The sequence below is a fragment of the Leuresthes tenuis genome, unplaced genomic scaffold, assembly GCF_036924035.1.
Source record: "Leuresthes tenuis unplaced genomic scaffold, fLeuTen1.0.hap1 SCAF_13, whole genome shotgun sequence".
Classification (NCBI taxonomy): domain Eukaryota; kingdom Metazoa; phylum Chordata; class Actinopteri; order Atheriniformes; family Atherinopsidae; genus Leuresthes; species Leuresthes tenuis.
Genome location: NW_027325367.1, coordinates 4,398,222 through 4,424,313, shown reverse-complemented (window position 1 = coordinate 4,424,313; position 26,092 = coordinate 4,398,222). Strand labels below are relative to the sequence as shown.

Sequence of the window (26,092 nt, the reverse complement as noted above, 5' to 3'; positions counted from 1 at the left end):
CCAGCCCACAAAAACCCCACCTAACGACTCACAGAGACCAAATGATAGAGTCCCAAAGCCAAATGAGTGGAAATCTGATGGAACATAAACAAAATCCAAAGCATCATCAACTGCATTCAGAACATGAGAGTTTAGTTAACAAAAAAACAGGGTTTATTGTTTAATAAGCTGGTTTCACTCCGTCTCTGCGTGACGTGAACAGACCTTAAAGATATTCAGCGAGCCAACGTATCTGTAAAAAATTCAGTCAGGAGCTCAGAAAACACAACAGCTCTCCAAACCGCTGAATGACTTCATGTAAACACGACCAGCAACTCAAATTACTTATGACCACCTGCCGAGCCGCTCCGGTGGCGGTTTGAAACAGAGAAAATGAGCAGTTATTCTCTCAGCTGGGGTGCATGAAGGATGTGTAGCTTCAATGAAACTCCCACACAAAGACAACACGCAGCCTGGCTGCCTTCACATTAACGCCATTACTGGAACGCCACCTTAAAGTGTGACTCATGATGTCAGAAACTTTAAGAAGTATCACACTTTCTGCTGTTTTGTACAGGGACCGCTTTGGAGACGAGGCCCAGGTTATCAGGGGTTCTACCTGTGTACATTTGTTACACCTTTTCCACATTTAAAGCAACAAAACCATCGTAAATTCACTGGTTTATCTCAGATTTGGCTAAAGATGGATAGAAACTGTGAAAGTCAAGCCATCTGCCATTCTAACGTGGATCTTTGATTGGTTGTTTGAGGCTCCTCATGATTAATGTTGCAGAACGGCACCAATAATCTCATTAGAAACCACTGCTTTTCTACATAAGAGCCAGAATAATTCTCCCACTACAACTGAAACAACCAAGACATTAGCTTCATGGAACAGAACCAACTGAAAATGACTGAAATCATTTAATACAGCCACATTTTTTCATGTGTAAATGTTCTTTTTTCCCTCAATAAATCAAGCATTTAAAACTCAAAATGGGAAGCAAAGAAGGCCCTATGTGCCAAACTGATCATCATAATCAGAGACTTAAATGAAGAGGCACGACCTAATCTGATGACTCTCATTTGAGTGCCACTTCACTCTATGTTAGATTAAATATTGTGAAGTTTTTGTCCACTAATGATCGCTGCAAACATCCAGTTTAACTTGCTTCCATAACAATTTGTGCCAAGAGCTGCACTCATCTAATCACCTCATCTTCACAGGCTCCTGTCGATGTGTGATTCTCATCTTAAACTTAATGTAACTGATGGATGTTTGATGTGCATCAGCCTGGCAGCACATTTAGGCACAGTAACGATGGGGAAGATGGATCTTTAATGGCTGATTTACGCGTTTTTCTCTCCATCTCGTCAGACTGTTGGGTTCTTTCTAGGAGGAGAGCAGGTGCAAAGACAATAAAACTGTTACTGAGGAGCATGTACTGCATGATTTAGGAAGTAACACAACCAGATCCTAAACTAAAGGTTTTTACAGCAAAGAGCTTGTCAAAGTTAGATCCGAAGACGACTGCTGGACTGTCAGCTGGTCCATGCAGAGCATGCATTCAAACATCTACCCAGAGTCCTGACTCAAACATCATGCAGGGCTCTTTATTGAAATGTCAACTCTGCACTCCAGAAGTACGATGAAACCACACAAGAAAATCCCCAAAGCCACATCCCGCTGCACATAAAGGCAGATAAAGGAATGAAAGGTTTAGTATACAAACAGTTTAAATAAAGAATGACCCGTAATAGCTCTTCAGCAAGAGTTGAAATGTCAACTCTGTGCTCAAAAATGTCAAACGGGAAGCCCAACACAGTCCAGTGGACTGGTTGGAAGTGAATGAACAGAACTGCACAGTGTTGGCAGAGGGTGGTGAAAGGAGGAGGAGGAGAAGAAGAAACAGTTGTCCTCAGTGGAAACAAACCTCCAGAAGGAAAACAACTACTGCAGAGGACATCCACAGGATGAAAATGGAGAATTAGTTTAATTCGGTCAGTAACTCATTTTAATCTTCGTTTCCTTTCCCCCAAACGTGCATCAAGTCTTCTTCCAAACAGTCAAAACCACCTTAAATGAGCATTCAACGGTTAAAGAGTGAAAATCAAAGTTTTTCTCATTTCAATGACCAGCTAAAGGAGTCAGGAAGTGTTTGACCTCTAAATTTTTCCCTCGAGGACGTGGAATAATTTGGCTCATCCTGCAAAAGTTTCCTGGAGAATGCATACAATAATGTTTTAATCATCAAAGGACACACTGATTGTCAGGTTAGTCGAAAGGCTTCGGCACCTTGTGACAATTAAACAAAAAGTCGAAGCTTTTTTGTAGATACATGAAGGCAGACTTCTTGATAAGCGCTTGGGAACCACTGGCCTGCAGTACACAATATGCTGAAACTATTCAGATAATTTGAATAGCCTCAACAGGTATCAAATGGCTGTGATATACAGATCCTCAGGAGGCACAGCATAAGAACATAAATGATTTCAAGAGGAAAAAAAGATGCGATGAATAGAAAAACAATGGTGGAAACTCATCATAGATGCAGATTTATTCTAATGGACAGACATGCAGGAGCACTCAGCAACACTAAGAGCAGCAACCAATGGTAAAGTCAACTTTGTTAGATCAAATATGTTGATGATGCACTTCAGCCTCTTCTTTCCCATCTGTTGCGTAATTCAACGTGTGAAACCACGATTAAACACAGCATGACGGCCGCTGCGGAGCTCTTCCAACACGTGACGTTACGGTTAATGTGCACGAGAAACAAAGAGCTCCGAATATAAACGTGCACAAAAATGAATGAGGCACACGACTAACTTTTTAATGTTAGTTCCCAAAGTCTGCGAGCTTATTTCAAAGCATCAAGTGAGACATGTGGAGCCTCAACTGGCAGATAAAGTCTGAGATGACCAAACCGTCACTTTTTGCCCGATTACAAGATAAAAAGATAACAAGCGGCATCTCCACTCTCTGCCTTCATATTTCCATCTCTGAGCTTCTTCTGCAGCCAGAAAAACGTCCACAAAGCAACCATTCCAGACCTCTGTCAATTTCCGTGTATGAATGGTTATATTTGCAGGCTGTAAAGGCGAAGTTAATCCTAAAAGCGGGAGTCATTTCAGACACGTTGAGCAAACTGCCTCAAAAGTTAGAAACATCATCAATGTTAGGTTTCATAGAGCGATCACAGCATTCCACAGAAGATAAAAACAAAGACACTGGACAATATGATGTTCAGACTAAACTAAAAAACACGAATACAGAGAGAAACATTTTTTTTGTCCTCCATTGATCCAACCCTTTGTGTCTAATAACCATCCCACAAATCGATGGAGCTCATCCACCTGAGAGGAACCTCAGGAACAGGGTATTGAGCCGCTAACTGCGTCTCTATGTGAGCAACAAATCCTGGCCAGCGTTTAACGGAGGTGAGAGTCTACGGCTCTCAGCTGGATCTACAGTAATTCTGTTCAGATTTGTTGGTGTTTTTTGGTGTTTTGCTGTGAGTCATGCTGGATTCTGACAGACATAATCGTCGACCTGAGCTGTGGCGTCAATAAAAACGTGAAAACAAACCACTCCATCAGTTTTATTCTATTTGCATTTGTGTCCCATAACATTAACTCCAGACACAGTTTAGAGCTATAGAGGGAAATCAAATCAAATAAGACCAAATGAATCCACTTTGAGGTTGTAAAAGCAGCTTCAGGGTACTGAGCGACGGTCCTGCAGGTTTACTGACAGCCACTTCTGACTGGAACATTTGGATTTTAGCCTTTACTGACTCCCCATCGCTTTGGCAACCAAAGATGAGGGGGGCTGATGTTGGGGTGCGGGGGACCAGCTGTGCATCTTTATTGGAGCATCTGAATCACAAGATGACGAGACGGGACGTGTCTGTGGTGTTTGGGGATAATTAGGATGATTTACAAGCAGCTGTAAGAAGGTCGCCTGCAGCCTGCATCTCTGTCATTTCTGTCATTTCTCCAAACAAAAGAAAAAAGCAGCGTCTCGGTGCATCGTCTGTATCTGTTTCTTTAGAAATACGGACGAATGATGCTGGAAACAAACATTTAATTGAGCTGCAACTGACCATTTTTGATAGGATTGAGTTACTTGAGATTTTTAATCTTTAAGGAAACTGATAAATATTTAAAAACTCATCTCACATGGTCCAAGAAAGCAAGGTGACACTGCTTTGTTTTCCCCGGCAGCTTGAATAAATGGCATTTTCTGAGAGCTGGAACCCCTGAAACACCTTCTCATCCGACTGTTGATGATGCCCAATTGTGATTTAATCCAAACATACGGGCAAAGAGTTAAAGCTGAGAGTCTGCAAAAAGTAAACCCTTCAGTACTTCTCACAAGAAACAACCTCATTTGAGAATATTTCTGTGAGTGAATGTGTTTAATAGTGTGAAATAGGTGTTTGAGAAAGCCCACTCAGAGGTGTCTGCAGCGTCGATTCCCTGCAAGCAGACGATCTTCACGGCGGCCGTGAGGGACGGCGACTCCTCGGAGGCGATGAGAAAGCAGCTCCAATCGCTGACAGAAAGATGGCAGCTTCCTCTAAATGATTAGAGTCACACTCTGGTAATCACAATTAACCGCTAGGACAGAGCGCCGTCCACAGCTGTCAAATTAAAACTGATCATCTTATAACCTGTGCGGATGCAGACAGGCGGAAATGAAAATAATTGTGGTTGTGGAGGTAAACGCTGAGACGGGCCGTGGATCATCAGTCCTACCTGTGTTCGGTTGTTCTCCAGGGTCTTCTCCAGCTCGGCCTTGGCAGCAGCAGACTCCTGTTGGTGGGTTTGTCGCAGGTGTTCAATGGCCGACGCGTGGATGTGGTTCAGCTCTGATCGCAGGGAGGCTGATGGCGGGAGAAAAGAGCAGAAGAAGTGATGAAACAAAGCTGAACATTTTTAATTCAGTGATACGGATGGTGCAACTCCTTTCGGCCTTTGGTCTTCTTTAAGCACGAGCTCATTAGATGCCGAGGCATCTTATTCTGTGACTTTTTTACCCTGCACATGAAGAATAGAACCTCTGCTGCCTTTAATCCTCACTTCAAACGGCTTTTGTTGCGACAGGCTAATGGTTCAGAGAAGAACGAAGAGGAAACACACACTGCTAATAGCTTTCAACTTTAAGGTTGTGTCGGATAAAAGAAATATTGCAATGAAAGGTACTTTATTCATTTCAAAGTCCCAACATGTTGGATTAGAAAAACGTGTGGTGTGAGCACGTATGGATGCACAGCGTCACACATGGGGAGAGGATGGAGAAACGCAGCGGAGGAGGAGATAACGAGGGAAGCGAGGAACAGATGGAAGCAGCTCTCCGGTGTCAGGACCACGACATGAAGGTTAATGGAAGAACATTTATCACAGGTGTGTCAGCACTAAGAACTGCGTAATGCTCACATTTTAATGCACTTTAAACACACTTTTTCCTGCAAATGTCCTGAACTTGAACTCATCAACCTTTAAATCTGGTTAAATAGTCCTAAAAAGCATCCGCGGCACACCCAAAGTGTTCCTGGGGCTGAGTACAAGATGTAAGTCCATCTTAATTCCTCCTAACAGATGCCTGTGAGTGACTGCAGTTGGGAAAGTGATCAGACTATTGATCACATGCTGATGCCTCAACAAGTCCACGCTCAAATGTGATGAGAAGAGCATGTAAAAGCACAAGAATCTCAGCTTTCTAACCGCCTATAAAGAGCTGGGGCAGTTGGACTTTTAAGGGATTAAACACATGAGATGGTAGTTTGTTTGTTTCTGTCGAGCAAATGAAAGAACCTGAAACAAACAGACTGAAACTGGTTTAATTTGGGTTGTTTTAGCCGTCAATTAAAACAGATATAAGAAAGAAGAAGATTTTCTGGGACCATGTGTATGTAGATAACCGACTCCAAAGCTTTTTGTTTCAGCTGTAAATTAAGCTGCTGCGATGACCCAAAGGAGCTCTGAATTCAAGTGAAACGAGTCCCTTCTTAGGTGGAAACATCAGGAGAATTCTGTTCATGGTAAATGCATCTTTGACTTCAAAAGATCAAATAAAACTTCTTGGGGGTAAATTGCACCATTTTCCCCCCATTTTTCCATTCTTTTAATCAGATTTGAGCGCGAGGTGTCCTCGTTATAAGCTGCCTTCTTGCATGAGGAGACTTTTCCATCGATCACTTATTTCAGCTGAACTTTGCATTAAAATATCAGTGCATGAACACATCTGTGTTCCCTTCACATCACTTTTATGAGGCCTAAACCCAGAGTTTGTTCTGGAACAGCAATCTTTGGAAAGATGAGACTGAATCAACCTGTGTGTTGTAAAATGGACCCGACAAAGACAGTTTTTGGTGAAGTCGGTGGGCTGCAGGCTGTCATTGTTCTGCTTATTCACCCAAACACATCAAAGCTCCCGACTCATTAAGGAGCTGATTGCTTAACCTTCCTATAGTTTATATCTGATCATTTAGAAATAACCAACTCCTTGTTATCTGATTTCACCGGAACATGCGCCACCTTCCCTCTTTTATTTTCTGCTCTTAAGGACCGTTTTCAGTGTTTTTAAAGTCTGGGATGGATCCAAATTGGGTTTCACCCTCAGTTTTTTAACTATAAAAGAGCTTAAAATAAAAAACTATACCTGTGTCCATACATCACTGGACTTAACTTTATCTTCCTTTCTACATGATGCTCAAGGAAAATTCTACAAATGATTTACATGGAACGAGTTTTCTCCTGTGCAAATGTGAGAAATGTATCATATTCATGTGATGTCTTTGAAATATTAACGACTGTGTGGCAGCACTTTTATCATTATGACATTTTGCATTCAGCTCCCACTGTCACAGCAGTGCAAGAAGTTCACATGCAGGTTAATGCGTTTTACACACACACACACACACACACACACTCCACCACTTCAAAGACCTCACCCAGCATGGCTTTGCCTTCGTCCTCCAGTTCAAAGCGGAGAGTTTGCAGCTCTTGTTCCGACTGCTGTTTGAGCGTCTCGATGCTCTGCCGGTGAGCCTCTCTGAGAGACTGCAGCTCTGCATGGTGGTGATGGCGGAGGCGCTCCTCCAGCTCCTGACGGAGGGGGGGACATGGAGAAAATCGAGGGAGAACAGAGCGTGGGAGGGCCGGAGGGAAAGAGGAGGGAATTGTTTAAGATAATGAGCAGTTTTGAGGAAAAACTGACCACTGAACCATAAAATCTGAACAGAAACAGGTCAACTTTACATCAAAATGCATTGTGCAACAGACCATTTTCTCACATACGAAGCATCATAAAACACTCAGCTTTCTGATAATTAGGTTTGGTCCGGACAAACACTTTTGAACAGTGAAAAAGCAGCTTCGCTGGAGCTACCTGAAAAAAACACCTTCCCAGAGGAACCATTTGCATCTCCTTTGAAACTCAGATACGTCTCACTGTGATGCCGCTGTCTGACGTGACCACAGGTGACAGAGAACCCACTCACAGCACCAATTAACTGAGAACACTATTTGGCTCTTTGATATTTGCTCTGTGCTTTACCTGATACAAAGTAATGTCTTTTACTGTAACTGCAGGAGTTTTTCTTGAGGGTGGAGGCACTTGTTTGTCGTCTCTCAACAACAGAAGACAGCAGCTCCTCGACACAGCTGTTCTGGGTTCGAATGCCAGCCTGAGGCCCTTTTCTGCACGTCTTTCATCACTCTCTCTGCCTCCTTTCATGTCCACCTACTGTCAAATAAAGGCCACTAGCACTAACAAAGCCTTACAAACAGAATAAAAAAGGACTTCATTCATGCCTGCTACATGCCGACCCTCATAGATTACATCATCCGCTCCTGAACTGTGACACTGAATCGATTCTTTTTGACAATACAATAAAAAAAAGGCTCATCTTAAATTGTATGAAACAGAATAAAAATCCTTGGAATTAACGACATAACCTGAACTAGTTTTTACACCGCCTCAAATTTTAGGAAATAAGTTTCAGCATTTGTGGAAAAATGTAACAGCCTCATAATCTAAGATTAATTTATCACCACAAACAAAAAAAGAGGAAAATATGCAAATCAAAGTGAGAAGGTTTTTGATTTGATAAAAACTGTAAAAGGGCATGTTCACATTTGAAAAGTTTAGTTTGATAAAAAAGAACCAACCAAGCAGACCCTGATTAAGACAAGTGGATCTTTAAACACATAAACAGACAGAAGTTGATACTCTTATTTCAAACTTTAGCAAGTAAAACAAGCAGGTTGATTATGTAATATTCACAACATGAACATGAGTCTGCGAACGCTGAAGACGTTTGTGTGTCCTTCCGGTTCAAAGGTCGGACCATCAGTCCAATCAGCAATGATTCATGTCAAATCACACTGTCCCTTTAAAATCTTTCAGAAAATTATGTGTATAAATCGTATCGAACCGTTGGCTGAATGCCGTGTATCGTACCGTGAGATTAGTGTATCACTCCAGCCCTAACGAAGCGTAAAACAGCCTATTTCACCTGCTTCTACCTTCATCACCCCAGTGTCTCTGTGCTAAATGAAGTGCAGCTGCACAGTATTTCCACGATCTGCTGTAGCTGCACCCTTTTTGACCAAATTATGTGATCATCTGTGTGTGAAAACAACAACCAGATAAGGGAATTCAGTGAGGGCTCGTCACAGGTGATGCTGTGCAGACGGTTTATCGAATGGAAAAACTGTTTCATTTCAAAGAGAACAACACAGCTGCTACTTAAGAAGTCCTTTTAATTATTCGCCCTAAAAGAGAAAATTACTGTTCACAGTCAATTTTGACTAATTTTTCTTCTGCAAATTATACAAATGAAGCAGCAACAAGGAAGGTCTAATGTGTTATTCATAAAAGGTTGACGGTAACATCTGCGGCACGCCGCTGCGGCGGTGAGTGATGCTTCTGGGAAAAGACATCCTTGAATATTCAACAGAGGAGGTGGACGGCAGAGTCACTCTGAGCGTTTGGCTGGTTTTAACACTTAAAAATGCTAAACAGTTCATTAATGATAATGAGGATTGCCAACTGATCTTTTTGTCCACCCGACCACCACAGTCACCTGTTTACCTGCTCCAGCACTCCTGATTCTCTCAGCATTTCAATTTCTGATGTTTGCTCTCTTTGATCATCATTTATTGCTTTATTGATCTGTTAAAATAACAAATCTCAGCTGTTCCAGCCTGAGCTGTCCTGTTTTTGGCCTTTTTTCACAAATAGAGGAGTTAAACATTTCATCTTTTCTTTCACTGGCTTCATACACTTTGCTTTTGTGCTCAATGTGTTGTTGTGTAGTTGGTTCTCTGCTGATGCATTAGTTTTGGGGCTTTGCAGCTCAATTGATTCTGTGCTTTTACTTCTTGACCTCAATTTCTTTAAAAACTGCTGTAAAAAGCATGGGCTCCGTGAATAGCAGTTATAGGTTTCCCTCTAAATCAACCAGGACTGTAATTACAGTAGTTTTAACTGACATAATCCTATTAAAAGCCTCAAAACAAGGAGTCCGTGAAGCTGATGTTAGCTAACTTCTTCCTGTACGTTGACCAGATGTGTTCACTTTTCATCCTGCAGTTTTCATTTGAGAGATTCCATCAAACATTAGAGTTTGGAGGCTCAGTTTCATACACAAACCAAACGTGTTCCCCGTGTTTCTGTGCTGCGGTGCCATTTTTTATCAGGCTTCACATCAACATTAACGCATCCAGTCAGACATGATTTAGAGCTGCGGGCTGACCCCACACTGAATGAAATTGTATCTGATCGTTAACCTGTGGGTTGTAAAGGGCTCGCAGAGCAAAATCATGACTGACGGCTGTACGTTTGGATAAAACCTGACTAATATTGGCAAAGAATTAGCTTTAGGCCTCACTCTGCAGAGCCTGACCTGAGGTATCAGTCAAAGGAAAGTCTTTCGATAACTAAATTACTTTGTAAAACAGCTGTAAAAGGAAAACTACCTTCGTTACAGCAAGTTAATGAGATGAGCTCCACTTCTTTACACTCATTTCAAATAGGACCGTTTTTCTTTGGTATTAATCCGAGCAACGGCTCAAATCTTTGAAAGTAATTTGTTTTCCGAACACTCATTTTGGCCACAACCTTCCCTGATGTCAGACATAACTGCAGCCACATATTTCTCTCTTTTTTACTCTTTTTTTAACAGTAAAACATGAATCCTACGTCTGTATTTATGCCTTCTTTCTCCTGTGAGGCAGCCAATGCCAGCTGGGAGGCGTCACCGTCTCTAAACTGATTTTTAAGCAGCATCAAACATTGTCTGTCTCAGTAAATATGTGACAAAACTGATAATTTTCTTCAAAATGAGATTATTTTAAGCCTCTTGCCACAACACTTTAGCATTTCTGGCTCCAAAGGTTTCAGGACAGATGTTCAAACTTCGCTGAGACTTCTAATAATCGCCACCACAATACTTGAGGACTTTTCATTTTCACAGCTAATCCTCACTGTCCTTAAGCAGCCACTGCACATGTGCGCTGAAAGTCCAGCGGGACACTGCATCACAGTACGAGAAAGCGAGTTTTAATCTGTCTTATTCATTGGTATTGATCATTGATGCTTTTGTGCTGCGGGTCAGTAAAAAGCACAGCTTTTATTCCTTTAATTAAAGGGAGAACATTAATCACTCGTAATCACATTGAATCCTATAATTACCAATTGAGTTTAATGTTGTTACATTCACCTCCTCCTGTGTGTGTGTGGAGGCCTGGTCACTCAGTCTTCTTTGCATTATTGGACCGTCAATATCTGTGACTTTACCGGTAGGTGAATACATTTAACTACATAAAAAGGAGCGATACCGATGAACAAGTGCTGAAGATAAACAAAGACAGGACTGAGACGCAGGCTCAGCCCCTCTGGCAGCCTCAGCTCTTAATCCTGACCCAGAGGACAACTTAAAGACAGAGCTGAAGGAACCGAGGCGTCTGAGACTGCTGCAGCCTGAGAGCGTGTCTGATGTGCATTCAGGGCCTAAATTGTCTTAAACCTAAGAGAACCTAAGAATTTTAATGCCTAAACTAACCTGAAGGACTTTGAAATGGGGGTAACTTGGGTTGGGAACGATGATGTTCACCTCATTCAAAGCTTCTCCTGAACAGAGAGCAGCGCACGACGGCAGCCTGCTGAAGACGAAGGCCTGTTTAACGTCTTCGGTATCTCACTGTGAGGCGCGACTGCTCCCCGATCACATTTCAGGTCACATCACAAGAAAGAAGCGAGGATGATAAATCAGAAGTAAAAGCAAATATCGAGTTCATGAGCCCATTAGTTTTGACATTTAAATGTTTACCATCTTATTTTAACATTTACAAATAAGCCAAAAACACAATTTCAGCTATTAGGTTGAAAAACACGGGCTCCATGAGAGCTGTGAGGACATGTGGATGGAAGAAGGATGCGTCCACATGGACATCAGTCATTTTAAATGAGAAATGTTGATACATTCTGAATCTAAAGCTCATGCTAGCAGCCAGCAGCAGTGTTTCAGCACCTGTTCTTCTGGGAGTGTTTGGGAACTGAAGAGATCAGCTACTGTTTTTGATTCCAGCTGCTACACATTTCTGGGCCTCGTTTGTCATCTTTTCATTGCAGAATGCATTAAATATATATTTCCCCGTCTGCTAAACAAGCAGGACGGACCCCCTTTGTTGCTCTATGTTCTAAGTTAACATGATGAGCAGATCTTTGCGTCCCAACATTTATGGAACAGGGGCTGTTTGCTTGAGCAAATGATTCAACCTTTCTGGGAGATTCTTTCATCACTTGGTATGAAACATCACTGTTTTCAAACTTTTCTCATTCAAAATGGGGGTAAAAAAATCACTGCATTCTGTCTCCTTTCATGTTTAATGTAATGTTTCTCCGAGCTGCACCACAGTGGACGCCTCTACATTTAGTTTATTGGGTTGCATTTGTATCCAACTTTTCCTTTGAGAAGTGCACTTGTCCCAGTAAGACAATTCTCCCTCTCGGTGCACGGGCAAAACAAAGTGAGACGGAAGAAGATAAGCCGCCACTTGCCTCATGCACATTCCCCGTTTCTACTCCACGCTTTTTGTAGCAGCAAGTCGGGAAACTAAATCTTGTTATGTGAATGTGTGCGTGCTTCAACTGCAGGGATTTGAAACTGTTTTATTACTCCCTGGATATAACTTCCTGTGAACTGTGAAGAGATAACACCCGGCAATATGAACGTGCCTCCTCCATCCACCCAAACACACACAGACACAAATCATCCTTCAAATGGCTCCACTCTCGATAATTGAGTTTTCTCTCCCCGCACCGCCGGCTGAACGATAAACACACCTTCACCGTGGAAGCCTTTTAACACTCAGTTCCACTTATTAAAGGGGTACTCCGGTATTTTTTTAAACCTAGACCTTATTTCTGGCATGAAATACGTTCATCTACTCACTGAGAACAGTTTGGTGAAAGTCGGCGTCCTTCAGAAGATATTTAGATAACTCGAGATCCATATAACGGAGTGAACGGGGCTTAGAGGATGCAGCCTCTAAATAAGGCATTATCTGTCTTTATTTCACCAATACTTTAAGAAGAATGAATGAATGAATGCGTACTATAGCTCTGTTAGCTCATAGCTGCTGTGTTGTTGTTATTGGTGGCTATCGGGGGGCTTATAGAGGGCTTTCTACTGGGATGACGTCATCGACCCGCCGCTGCAGCACAGTTTATTTACTCCTTTCTCTGTGACAGTCGGCTAACTTCACATGGAGTTTGCTGCTGATAGTTTTGTGCAACATGGCAGGATATTTATCAGATTTTGACGACGTGGACAACAACTTTGAGTACGATGGACGTCCTTACCGGAGTGAATGAGCTGAATGAACCGTTCTCGGTGAGTAGATGAACGTATTTCATGCTAGAAATAAGGTCTAGGTTTAAAAATACCAGAGTTCCCCTTTAAATAAGGCTGTGATGGGAGAAAGAGCCCTTTTTTGTGGTAATACACAGTAATTGTGCATCAGAGAAGACAAGATAACAGAGAAGAACGTGTTCGTTAGAGCAGTCGGTTTGGTTTGAACAATAAAGGAGCTGCTATCCTTCCTCAACATTCAAATTTGTACTCAAGAAGTTGGTAGAAAGGCATCATAAGGACGCTGTTCTCTGACCTCCGTTCTCCTGAAAGCATTAACACAATTACAGCATCCAGTAGGAGAAGGGGATTCAGAGTTGTGATGTATGGCTGATCCAAACCGACCTTGACTGAGAAACGGAGGGATTAACACTGAAGAACATTTTCTTGGCACCTTGAAGAGTGGATATGTTGTGTTTGAGCATGCATATTTTGACATTTTATGGAAGAAACAGCGCTGTTACTAAAACTACGTGATACAGAAGCTGAGTGATAGAGCTGATGAGTCACTGCCAGTCTAACCTTGACTCTGACGATGCTCCATTGAATTAAAATATCAAGGATGGCTTCTCCTGACTCTAACTGGCAGAGAGGATGACAAAGATACTAAACTCGCAGTTCATATTCTCTCTGAAGATGGAAATGATTTGAATGAAATAGCAGGATTAGAATTCTTGGTAGTTTTGATACTGTGGGTCATTGCTGCATATTTCCAGTGTGGCAGCATCTTTTCACGCCTTCTTTGTTCAGCTGAATAAACTCAGTGCCCCTGTTTCCCATCTACTTACATTTAATCCATTTATTTAAGACTTTTTAGGCTCAGAAGGTGAAGTTAAAGATCAAATGCATTCAATACATATCGTGAAACAGGCCTAATATCACTATATATGACTTGTTGCCTCGGCTGTTATCATCCAAAACTCAGACACGAATTCCATCAGTCTGTATCAAATCAGCTGGTTTCACAGAAAGCAACAGGAAATATAGACAGACTGCTATTGTCATGACATTGTTAGTTCTGCCTTCCATCATTTATTGAGACATCGAGGTTGAGCGAAATGAAAAGGGAAAGCAGCAGTGAGAAAGGAGCCAATCACATTTTGTTTGGTGGCTTTAGCCTCCTCCGGTAAAAACTCCGTCGCATGCCTCACGATGAAAGTCCATTAACTTTACCTTTATCCACATTATTTAAATGAACAAAATATCGGAAAGAGTTCCGGTGTGGGATGAAAGCATCTCTGCTAGCTGTAATGAAAAAGATGCAGCAGTGTCTCTAGGTTTAAGATTTAAACATAAATTGCATACTGTGGTGCTTAAGGGTCGCTTATAAATGTACAATATGTCTGTATTTATTTGTTTTTACCACAACTGCGTCTACAGAGGAACGATTTAAGCTCACAGACCTCTGTATACAGTATGCAGCAGTACGTATGATGACTCTTGGTGGTGGTGGTGATGTAATTGCAGAGTAAAGTCACAGCATACGGACTTTATTAAAGAGAAAAATACCTTTAAGCTTGTTTGGTCTCAAAGATGTAGACAATGCATTTTGATGAGAAACTGTTCATATATGGTGCAACAGATTCACATTAAATAAAGCTGTTTGTCAGAGTTTGAGTGAGTGTTTGCCACCGCCTACCTTCAGGTCACGTTGCCTGGTGTGCTCCATGTCCTGCATGGAGCAGAGGTGAGCTTCATGCAGACGCTGCTGTCGCCGCTGATGCTCCATCTGCAGCTCGTCCAGCTGCATCCTCAGGTGTTCCCTCTCCTGGCTGAACTGGTGCTGCAGCTGCTGCAGCGACGACTGCGACTGGGACAGCTGCATCTCCAGACTCTGCTTCAACAGGGATATCTACACAAGCCGTGCAGGACAGAGAATCAGTGGTCTGCAGGCAGGGGAACAGGCGGCAACGCCTCTGCACACGAAAACAACTGGATAAAAGGTTTGAGAGGTCAGAGTTCAGGCTGTCTGTGGCAGGATAATAAAGAGCAGGCTGGAGGGGCTGGAAATCAGGCTAAATTAAACGCATACATCCCGAAGCCTCCAGTGAAAGAGCCTTTAACTATATGCAACCTGCAGCTTTAATGCAATAAATGAAAAAACTAAAATCCTCATCAAGTGCTTAGAGAGGATCAACAGTATTCTTTCATAAATAATGAGGCAAGGTAAGGTTTATTTCTTATGGCAAATTCATAAGCAAAGGCAAAATACAGCAGGAAAAAGGTACAGTGGAGTTAAAATAAATAAATCAAACTTTATGGAACAAAGGCACAAGAAAGCAGCTGGATGATACTCGAGCTTCTACCCACTGACTGCCCCTAAAGAGCTCAGTGTCCACATTTTATATCCTACAAGGAGAATATTGACCGATTTGTGAACCAGCAGCAACTCTTTAAAGTCCATTCTGTAGGTAACAGGTAACCGGTGCAAAGTGATGTGCTCAGTTTTCCCTGTTCTGAATGATCTGAAGCTGTAATAGAGTCTTTTTGTACTGTTAAGCTGCGGTTGGTGGTGAAGCAAGATGCAAAGATCCCAAACTGTGACTGGATGCAGGAACACTTGTTGGAAGGATGCAAAGCTCTTGCCGAGGGATGCTAACCTCGTCCGCCTTAGTAAGTGTTAAAGTTGGCTTCGACAATCAGGCGGGGAGCAAAGAGAAGGGAATTATCTGAATGAATAATTCATTAGTACTGTGAAACCTCACCGAGGTAGGTGTTGATCATCTGCAGTTATACGTGCTAAAGCCTGAGTGCAACAATGGGATCTGTGTGTAGCACCTCAGCATGTTGTTACATACAGAAACATCAGGTTTCATTTCTGCACCTGAAGCTACGGTTATCAGAAAAGTCACCTGCAAGGTAAACAAATGGTCCTCCGGGTGATTACTGTACACATTTGCTCTATTTTAAAGGCACAAAATCATCACTGCTGTAGCTTCCTTCAATCAAACTATTAAACTTGGTGGCAGAAAACATTCAATTGCAGATCGAGTTTGTTAACTCAACCAGTGTAATAATGTTTAATGCTTTCCATCAAGTTTCCTCCCCCATTTTATTGGTTTCTTTAATGAGTCTCCTGAAGCTTAATATTTTAAAGTCTGCAGTCACTGTACCTGCATGGGTTCTCTGTGGGGACTTCCTCCCACCCACAGTCCACAAATATGATCGTTATGGTTAGCTGCTGATCTGAAATTAACTGTCAGTGGATCAAACATGGTTGTTTGTCTCTGTGATGGACTGGCAACCTGTCCATGTGGTACCCTGCCTCTCACCCGCTGACAGCTGCTATGTGAACTGATGTGATGAGTAAAAATACATCATTTTCACCTCCTAAAGATGCATCAATAGGGCGCATCAATTGTTTATTTGCAGGCAGACACAAGAAGTACTATTTTTTGTGTTGAAAATGCACCTTTCTGCAGCTCCTCGTGTACCTGCCTTTCCTAATGTGTTAACATGGCTTCACCCGCATTTCCTGATCTGATGTGTGAATGCAACGCTTTGCAAATCATTTAAACCTTATGTGGAGTCGAAAATAGTTCAAAGACAACATGTAAGAGTTAAAGAATACTCTGAGGCATTGAATATAGTGTAGAGTTTAAATCATTGGCAAATAATTGCTTTGTGTTCATGTTTTCTGCAGAGACCCAGTTTTACGAACCGTTTACACATCCACTAAACGCAGGGCAACGCTGGGATTTATTAGCAGCTGTCTTCCTGCCCAACTAACATGAATCTCATGGTCTCACACTCAGTCTTGGGTTAGGACTCCACAAACAGAGAAATATCCAGTTCTTTAGCTGCCAAATGCACCATTATGTTTCCTGTTGTTTGCACCGGCAGGTTGAGCACCGAGGGTTTATCACAGCTCGGAGCTGTATTACGGCTCCTCTCTGTGGGATAAAGTTGTATCGATTGTGTACAAGCACAGATTTTGCTGACCCCCTTTGAGTTGCAGCGACTCGATTTGGAATCAGAGAATTTCAGAGAAAAGTCACATCAGCTCACGCCTCGAAGCATCGCTCACGTCTGTTAAATTGAAGGCCGTTTGATTTGTAAACATCATCTCGTGTGCAGACTGACGTTAAATCAAATAAATATGGTTTATCTGACTGCGAGATGCGGAGCGGGCGCATTAATCATCGGCAGCTGACGCCCATGCAGGAATTAGCTTAAAGAAGCCCCATCAGGATGTATGATGAGCACACGCTGCTCGGTCATGCTACATCAGTGTTATTTGCAGTGATTAACAACAGCTCTCAGCTCTGCCGTGTGTTGTACAGCTCTCTGTAATGAATGTGTGATTAAGTGATGAAGAATAAATCAGGCTGGTGCAGACGGGCGGGTCTTACAGACAGCTTAGAAGAGGAGCAGTTGCTCTTATTGCTTCTTTTCTCTTCAACTGGTATAATTACAGCCATTCAGCCACAGGCTGCAGGCTTCAGGGTGTTGGTGCTGAAAAAGACCCACTGATTATAAGTTGAAGATTAAACTTTTAATCAAGTGAACACAGATTACTCAGCTAAAGGCCCTTAAGAGATCCAGGAAATATAAGCTCTTTGTCTTTGGACTTCACCTCAAGTAGCACCTTCCTAAATAACACCTAAAAAACACGTGTAACTCTTCCAATTTGCTGCTTTAAAATAGATAAAAGAGACAAGCAAGCTGGACGAGCAGCCTCATGATCACCAGGTATAAGCTGCCACTGCTAAGCCGCACCTGTTCCAGCAGGTCCTCCACCTTCCTCTGCCAGCTCTCCCTGGCATTGCTCAGCTCCTGCTCTTTGCTTTGTGCCAGCTGAGCCAGAGCCGAAGCCTTGTCCTCCTCGTGCTCCTCTCTCAGCTCCTCACGAAGCTTCTTACACTCCTGCCTGTAACACCAAGCGATACACACATTTAACTCAGTGCTTAAGGTAGCAGCATCGATTCAAAGTGGGGGGGGGGAACAAAACATAAAGACAAATATGATTAAAACCATCAAACAATGTAAGAAGGACCATGTGACAGTGGAGAGAACGCTTGATCTCAACCTACAGGTTATAAAAATGACTTATTTCCCATTTTCCTGTTGCTACATCAAGACATAAGGAATATCTTAAGACTTATGCACAGTACTGTACCTGTAAGCAGGAAAAGTATGTGAACCTGTAGGATAAATGGCTCGTTTTTAAGGTGAAATTAGAGTGGTTTTATCTTTCAATCTACGGGATGATCACCCTGCTTTTATTCAAAGAAGAATCATCTATTTGCAAATTAAGCATATTATGTACAAATGAAGAAACTTCTCTGGTCTACTAACAAGATATTTCAATAAAATATGTGAAATAGTATGTTAGGTCATAAAGAAACACAGGAGAAGGAGATGAAGCTTTGAAGGAGCTGCTTTGTGGAACAAATTCAACCATTTTGGTTAAAATATGGAGTGATATGTTCAGAGAAAGGATAGAATTGCATTCCAACACAGGAATCTTATCCCATCTGTGAAACGGAGGTGGTAGGATCATGGTTTGGGCCCGATTTGCTGCATCTGGGACCGGCTTGACAATGAATCCTGCAACATATCGACAAAGTCCAAAGAACATTTGCTGACCTTCTTCCAACAGAAAACTGAGAATTAGAGCAGTTTTGTACTGAGGAAATGGCTGAAATTCCTCCAAACTGATCTGTGGGACTTAAAAACTGCTTCTATTGTTGCACCTATTTGAGATAAATACTGAAATCAAAGGTTTACTCACTGACAAATACCTAATATCTGAACATTTTCTCAATAAATGACTTAATATCTAATCTTTTTGTGTGTTTTGCTCCCTTTAGTCTCGTCTTACTCATGCAAATGATCACGTTTAAGGTTAATTCTAAACATTTAAGCACCACTGTGAGCCTTAAGACACTAAATGTTCCCTGGTTAGATGCCATCTGTACCTGTTTGCTGACTGAAACATTCAGCTCAAAGACAGCAGCAGTTATATGTTGCTTTTCTGCATCACTTTAGCATTTTTCCTTCTTTTTGTGAGGTCTGCTGTGATGGTAAAGATGTTTTAGAGAGCCTGATGTCCCCTTAATGACAGCGATAAATTGGACTGTGCCATTAGACCTCCACACTGCTTCTTCTGGGCGACGATCACTCTTTAACACTTGTGTTAACAGCTCTGACCGCGCGTGTGCGTCTGCACATTTCCAAACTAATAGCTGAGTGGGAGTTGAAATGGCAGCTGTTAAATGGAGTATCCAACAAACACGATTTTTTGTCACTCAGAGCTAGAAAGTGTCAGACTGAAAGCAGGATTTCACACACAGAAAAATGCACACGCGCTCATGCAGTCGCACAGCAGACCGTCACGTTCGCTGTGCAGCACGCCTCACGCCGTGCCAACATTCGTGTCTTCTCTCAGTGTAAAGCATGCAGTCACTGACATCATCGCCTTCCTCCCTGCATCACACACAGACCTGAGCTTTCACAGAATAAGCATCGTTCTGCAGCATGTGCCGGGCACAAAGAGAGATAAGGCAGACATAAGGAGGACTGGAGAGTGGGTCAAACTGTTAAAGACGGGGAGAAACATCAGAAAAATGTGGCATAAGTGGCTGGACTTTGGGTTTCTGTACAAATGGCTTTGAAATAATTCCAGTTGTGAGCTGTGTGAGATGCAATAAAAGGTGTGCAGTTTGTAAATGTGTTCAAATAAGTGACTCACTTTGTTTTATTTGGAATAAAATGCGAAAAATGCATAGTTTACATATGTAACAGCTTTCTGGAAGATTCTCCAATCAGCAGATTACCTGGTGACAGGTGAGGGTGTCAGGATTGGGTATAAAAGGAGCCTCCACTGAATGTTCAGTCTATCTAAGCAAGGACTGGTTGTGCCTCACCGCTTTGAGCCAAACTCTGCCAGCCAATCATAGATGACTGTAAAGAACTTTGGTCTTTCAGCATCAGCTGAGCAGAGTATTGTGAAAGGTTTAAGGGAGTCTGGGGAAATCTCAGTGTGGAAAGGCCAAGCACAGAAACCACTGTTGGATGAGCTCGGAGCCCTCAGGCAGCACTGCAGGAGAAACCGTCAGGCCGCCATGATCAATACAGCCACATGGGCTCAGGAGGAGCTGGGAAAAGCATTTCCACTCAACACAGTCCACGGCTGCATCCAGAAATGTGAGCTGAAGCTGCATCACACAAGGAGGAAGCCATATATCAGCTCTGTGCAGAACCACGGCCCAGTTCTCTGGACTCCAGCTCATCTCAGATGGACAGAAAGACAGTGGACACGTGTTCTGTGGGCAGATGAGTCCACGTTTCAGCTGCTTCTGGGAAAAACTGATGAGAAAGAGCATCCAGCTGTTCTCAGAGGAAGGTTTAAAGCCAGCGTCTGTGATGGAATGGGCTGCATCAGAGTCCATGGCATGGAGGGCTTCATCTGTGTGAAGGTGCCACTGAATTTTGGAGGGTGGAGTTTTTCCCGGGAGGTTATTTCAGCAGGACGATGCCTCATTCTGCAGGACTTCCAGCAGCGTGGCTTCCTTCTCACAGAGTGAGGGAGCTCGGCTGACTGCCTGCAGTCCACATCTGTCTCCTACTGGGACGACTTTAGCTCAGGAGCTCAGTATGCAATCGGAAAGTTGTCAGTTTGACACCCGGCTTCCATCGACCACATGTTGCTGTGACCGTACACTGAACCCCAAAGTGCCACAGATGCATCCATCAGTGTGTGGTAGAGATAAAAAAGCTCCGTGTAGCCAGACTAAATGAATGTGAGGTAATCTCGATGCTATGAGGTACATATATTAATTCCACTTGATGCACTAATGATGAGAATCACTGATACATCAGCAATTTGAACAGCGATATTCAACTAATCTAATTTATGTCAGGTTAGAAGATCAACTCTGATACTCTTTGTTTCATCTGTCGAAATAACTGAAATCATTCTGCAGAAATTCTTCAAAATGTAGCTTTTCAAACGCCCTCAGATAAAATATGTAAAAATGAAAATATCTTCCAATATAAATCTTTGTACCGTTAAGTTGTTCCACCTTTGACCTTTAGGTATTGATTAGGATATTTGATCAACGAGTTTTGGGAAAATAAAGCCGTACAACAGCCTCGATAAAGAGGACCTTGGCCGTCTTCAGGCTTTTAACCAACAAAAGAAAGAGACGTCATATAACTCCCGTCTCGGCCTCTTTGCTCTGCCTATCGGTATATTTTAGAATCCATTTTAAAACCTTTAGTTCTCAGGTTTAGAGCCTCATACATCGGAGATCTCTTAGATATCCAAAGCCCTTCTCGCAGCCCGATGTCAGCTGGTCAAAGACGGCTCGTGGTTCCATTTTAAGTCTCGAGGGGACGGGACTCTTAAAGCAGTGGCGCCCAGACTGTGGAACGTCTTCACGCTGCCTTGATTCTGTTGAAACTTTTAAGAAGCAGCTAAAGACCCTTTGATTCAGGCAAAGGCTCTGTTTCATGCTTTTATGTCCTGTGCTCTTATATTTTTATATGTGACTGCTTGAATTCTTTGCTTTCATTTTATTTTCTGACTATCGTAAAGCACTTTGTGGCTTTTAACCTGTGAAAAGGGCTCTATAAATAAACTTTACTCACTTACTTTAACAAAAAGGGGAAAATGTCAACTTCTCTTTGTCATAATGTTCAGGAAAAACGTCTTTCACCACACAAACACCTCAACTCAGGAAAAGAAGGAGAAAGTTTCTTATTTAGTGACAAATTAATGTGATTAAATGTGTTTAAATAGCCCCCCCCCCCCTTTACCTTTCATTTCACCACTGTTTGAAATCAGAGGCGTCTCTCACGGTTACACATTAAACATCTCCACAAGCTTCTTTCCTTTTCCATCATTACGGTTATGTCTTCACACATCTTGGGTTAAATAGGAAACAGCGTTATGAGACGGATGTTTTTCTCTGTCTGTCCCGGATTCTCTGGGCTCAAACTGTGGGAGAGTTCACATCGGAGCAGGCTTCTGCATTTCTCACTCTCAACTAATCAATACAAGAACACAACTCTGGACACCGATTTGTTTCAAACCAAAGCTAAAGGTGTGGAATACGTCTGCTTAACCCTGAGGAACGAGTCTGAGGTGGGCTGAGCAGGTGTTCCTGGGGGGCTTGGGCGGAGTCTGGTTCGCTCCTCATTGTTCCTCATAAGACAGCCTTATAGGAGCTGCAGGAGCAGCCATTTCCTGCCAGATCTCCTCACTAACTTAGTGGTAAATCTCTATGTTCTATCATCATGTCCTACTCGTGGTTTTCACTAACTCCTGTCCTCTCAGCTTCTGCCTGCCTCGACCAATTGCTGCTACGCCTCGGTTCCCTGGTTCCAGCCGGTATCTGACTCTCTGTAGTCTGGATAGATCCACACCCACCGAGCCTCAGCTCGGACTCCTACTCTCACAAAGTAAGGACTATTTCCTCCTCTCCAGGATGATTCAGAGGACCGTTCTAACCATCTCCTCCCTTCTGCAGAATCCTACAGAATCTTACATTTGCCTTTTGTTGCTTCTGGTCTGCACTGGAGTTTATATCCTGACAGCTTGAGCTCAAGCTGTGACAAGCAGCCATGTTGATGTTTAGCCTTTTTATATTCCACAAGGTCACCCAAACCAGTTCAATCCATTCGGCGCAGTGAATTAATCTACAAATATTAAAGGAAAATGTGAACCAAATAAAGGATCCGTTGGCTGTTGCTGCCATTCTGAGGTTGAAGCTACTATTCTGGCTTTAAAAAACTCGTGAGGCTGACAGACAAAGATCTGAGTTTCTTACGTGGTCAACGAGACGCTGACGGGACAAACGACCGCAGCGCCGCTGACTCGGCTCTTTAGTGTGCTTATCCGCTGAACCTCCTCAGTTCATTTGGTAATCCTGAGAGCGTTTTCCATGATTACACTATCCCAGACAAACCTTCTGCTTTCAGTGTGAAACGGGGATTAAAGCCAGCCTCTTTAATTCAGGCGGCTCACTAACCACAGCGGATTCAGCCCAGCCACCAAATGAATGGAAGTTCTCCAGAGAATAAAAAGCGACTCGCAGAAAGACACGGGAAGGTGAAAGGAAGATGGGGAACGAGGCAAAGGAGGACAAGAGCACTGCATTAATATTCAGGGTTTTATTTCTCATCGCCACAGCTCCGCTTTGAAGATGGACTGAACAATCTGCCCACACGGCCAACAGTAAAATTAGAAGAAACGTAGCCAAATCTGTCTGTGATGGAGCCATTTTCTGTTGTTAATGTCAAATTACTGCTCATTACTGTCTATAATGCAGTTTCCTTTCATTCATGTTTGCAAATTGTCCACAATGTCAGGACTTAGAGATGCAGAAATATTGTCTCAGCAATGAATTCAAACTAATATCTACAGTTTTTCTTTTAATTAAACCGCTCTGGGTGACAGAAATCTCCCCTTGGGGACAAAAATAAAGTGTTTTGAATTGAAGTGGATAATAAAGGTGAAATTAGTTTGTGAAGAAGGTTCAAAGTCTCTAAAAAGCTTTCAGATATTCGAACATCAATTCTACAATTCGACACCTTCTGCCTTCCAGTTTGGGGCTTTATTTAAAAAACAGATTCCTCAATTTTTACCTTCAACCTCCCTCTATCAGGGGTCGCCACAGCGAGTCGATTTGGCACGTTTTACGCCGGATGGCCTTCCTGACGCGACCCTCGCCATCTATCCGGGCTTGGGACCGGCACCAGAAATACACTGGTTCGTGCTCCAATTTCACGTCACCACTTAACCGAACATGCACGTTTTTTTGGTGTGCGGGAGGAAGCTGGAGCACCCGAGAGAACCCAGACATACACAGAGAGAACATGCCAGAAACACCCCAGCCTGGATCGAACCTGGAACCTTCTTGCTGTGCTAACCAAGTTCCCATCTTCAATCAAAGGTAGTTAAAAGAGTAATTAGGTGTTTGTATACAGTTTAAGACTTGATTTTATTATATTAAAGCCTCTAAGAAAGCAGAACGAGTGCAAAGGAGACTAAATTAAAAGAAAATGTTCTGCACTCAGGCACAGATGTCTGTGGGTTTCATAGAGGAAGATAATAGTCAATATCAAAGGTGAACTTAACAAAGAGCTGCGGCATGAACTGATGAAACAACCCTGCAGGTTTGCGTAAGATGGCAGAGACACAGAAAGAAAACACTTTGAAATCAACACTGTTTAACAGGTTCTTCAGACTCAGATCTGATTCTGACAGAGAAGTATTTCATCATTCAGTCAGCATCGCAGTAAATCATTTGGTTTGCTCTGAAAACATGCAATATTCTATTAGCTTCAAAGCTACTTCTCCTCAGCTTGGGATCATCTGTGCAGGGTTTGCTTTGATTGTGTTTCAAACGGGCTGAAAGGGCCCAAGATCCCAGTCCCAGGAGGTCTGGAGCACCGGGACATCAAAGCCTTCCCTCTGCCACATAGAATCGGGCCTCCCTTTTTGTTTTGAGGATCAAATGGTGGTCATCTACACCTCCTCTCTATGAGAACGTGTGTCTGACCCTCCTGAAAGCCACATTTACAGCCACCTTTTAGGTGACTGGAAAGGATAAATGAGTGAAGGCAGACTCAAAATGTGCTCGCATCCATCCCGAAACGCTGTGGGTTGTGTGTGCGTGTGAAAGTGCTTCTCATGGATCATAAGCACTTGTCGGAAGAGTTCAAATCCCACCAAATAACAAAGTGCCAGACATGAGGCCGACCGATTACGTCATCACCGCCTACTTGTGGGTGCATTTGAAACGGAGCAGGAGTGGATCTGAGTGCAGAAACCCACAGCATGGAACAGAAAGGTTTCAGAAAAGACAATAATTTACCCCCATATCGTGGCATCCACTGGTCTGGAGACGCTTTAGTACTGAAAGCACAGAGTTTCACGCTGTTTAACGTTGCAGGCGTTCAGTGTCAACCAGCTTTATTGTGTGAAAAGTGCATCAGTTCACACCTTATTGTTTGGGGCTGTTTGGAAACTTCAAAGGTTTATGGATGGTAATGAAGACTTTAACACTGGACTGAGGGAGAAGCTGCAGAGCCCACCATGGCTAACGCTCCGTGTACCTCTGTGAGTGTGCACTTTAATTTCTCATCTATTCTTAATCCATTCTTCATCCATCCTTCTATTTAAAATCCTCGCACACAACCACACTTACCTGAGAGTTTCGGTCCATTTGAGCTCCAGCTCCAGAGCCATCTTGTCCATCTTAAGCTTCTCTTCTTCTTTGGTGGTGATGAGTTTGGCTTCGTGTTGCCGCTTTTGGGTCTCCAGCTCTCCCTGTGGAGCACAGCAGGTGTCTTAAGCTTAAATTAATTACCAGAAGCTCATATATCAAAGCTAATAAGATGCTGAACTTCTCCCACATGCTTTGTGACAGTTTAGAAGTTCTGATGGATAAGGAATGTGTTTTGAACGTCTCCGACCTGCAGCGCAGTCAGCAGGTTGCTGGTCTCTCTCAGCCGGGCTCTGGTGGCGTCCAGCTCCTCCAGCAGTTTGTCCTGGGCCTCCTTCAGAGTGGAGATCTGCCCCTCAGCTGTTCCAAAGTCCTGCTCCCCCTTCCTCACCTCCTGCTGCAGCCGGGACACCTGCGAGGAGGAGAGACTCGGGCAGCTAAATACATCTCTGCTGCACCTTTAAAACTGCATCAGCATCTCATGCTCAGCGAGGTGGAATCACCATCAAAATGTATTCAATAACTGTTTCCATTTCTGATTTTTTAATGAGCGAGGCTCTTGTACTTTGTGCTAACGTGGCAGGATGTTTCTCCAGTGCATCAGATTCAAACTGACTTTGATGTTAGATGTACGGTTAAGTTGATAATGTGTGCACGGAGCGTTCAAAGAAACAACAAACTGTAGCAGAGGGTTTGGAGTGAAATGACAAACTCAGCTTTTTACCACTGGGTCTGGACTGGATGGAAATACATGAATTAAACTACAGTTTTAACATGAAAACAACCCAATTTAACGAACTTTCATCTCTATTCGTTCAACCTTTGACAGGTTTAAGTTAGGCAACTCTTACATAATCTCAAGGTAAACCTGGGCTGACTTGTTCCGTTTCAGGTTCAGACTCGGAGCTGAAGGTTTAAAGGGATAACACTAATCCAGTTTGTAGAAGAAAGCTGTAAGCCAATTACTCGCATTTTATCTGTTCGACAACTAAAAGCCCGAGGCCAGGTTTG

General features: G+C 42.8%; 1 protein-coding gene across 2 annotated transcripts in view; it reads right to left on the bottom strand.

The window, feature by feature from the left end:
* fam184ab (family with sequence similarity 184 member Ab) overlaps nucleotides 1-26,092 on the bottom strand; it is a 123,262-nt gene that overhangs the window by 24,271 nt on the left and 72,899 nt on the right. For both annotated transcript variants that reach the window (XM_072362661.1, XM_072362662.1), the window contains exons 11-16: nucleotides 25,332-25,493; nucleotides 25,064-25,185; nucleotides 17,625-17,775; nucleotides 14,545-14,757; nucleotides 6,939-7,092; nucleotides 4,741-4,868 (exon numbers count right to left, since the gene is read on the bottom strand). In XM_072362661.1, the coding sequence (XP_072218762.1) occupies nucleotides 4,741-4,868; nucleotides 6,939-7,092; nucleotides 14,545-14,757; nucleotides 17,625-17,775; nucleotides 25,064-25,185; nucleotides 25,332-25,493 (930 nt within the window). The remainder of the gene's footprint in view (nucleotides 1-4,740; nucleotides 4,869-6,938; nucleotides 7,093-14,544; nucleotides 14,758-17,624; nucleotides 17,776-25,063; nucleotides 25,186-25,331; nucleotides 25,494-26,092) is intronic.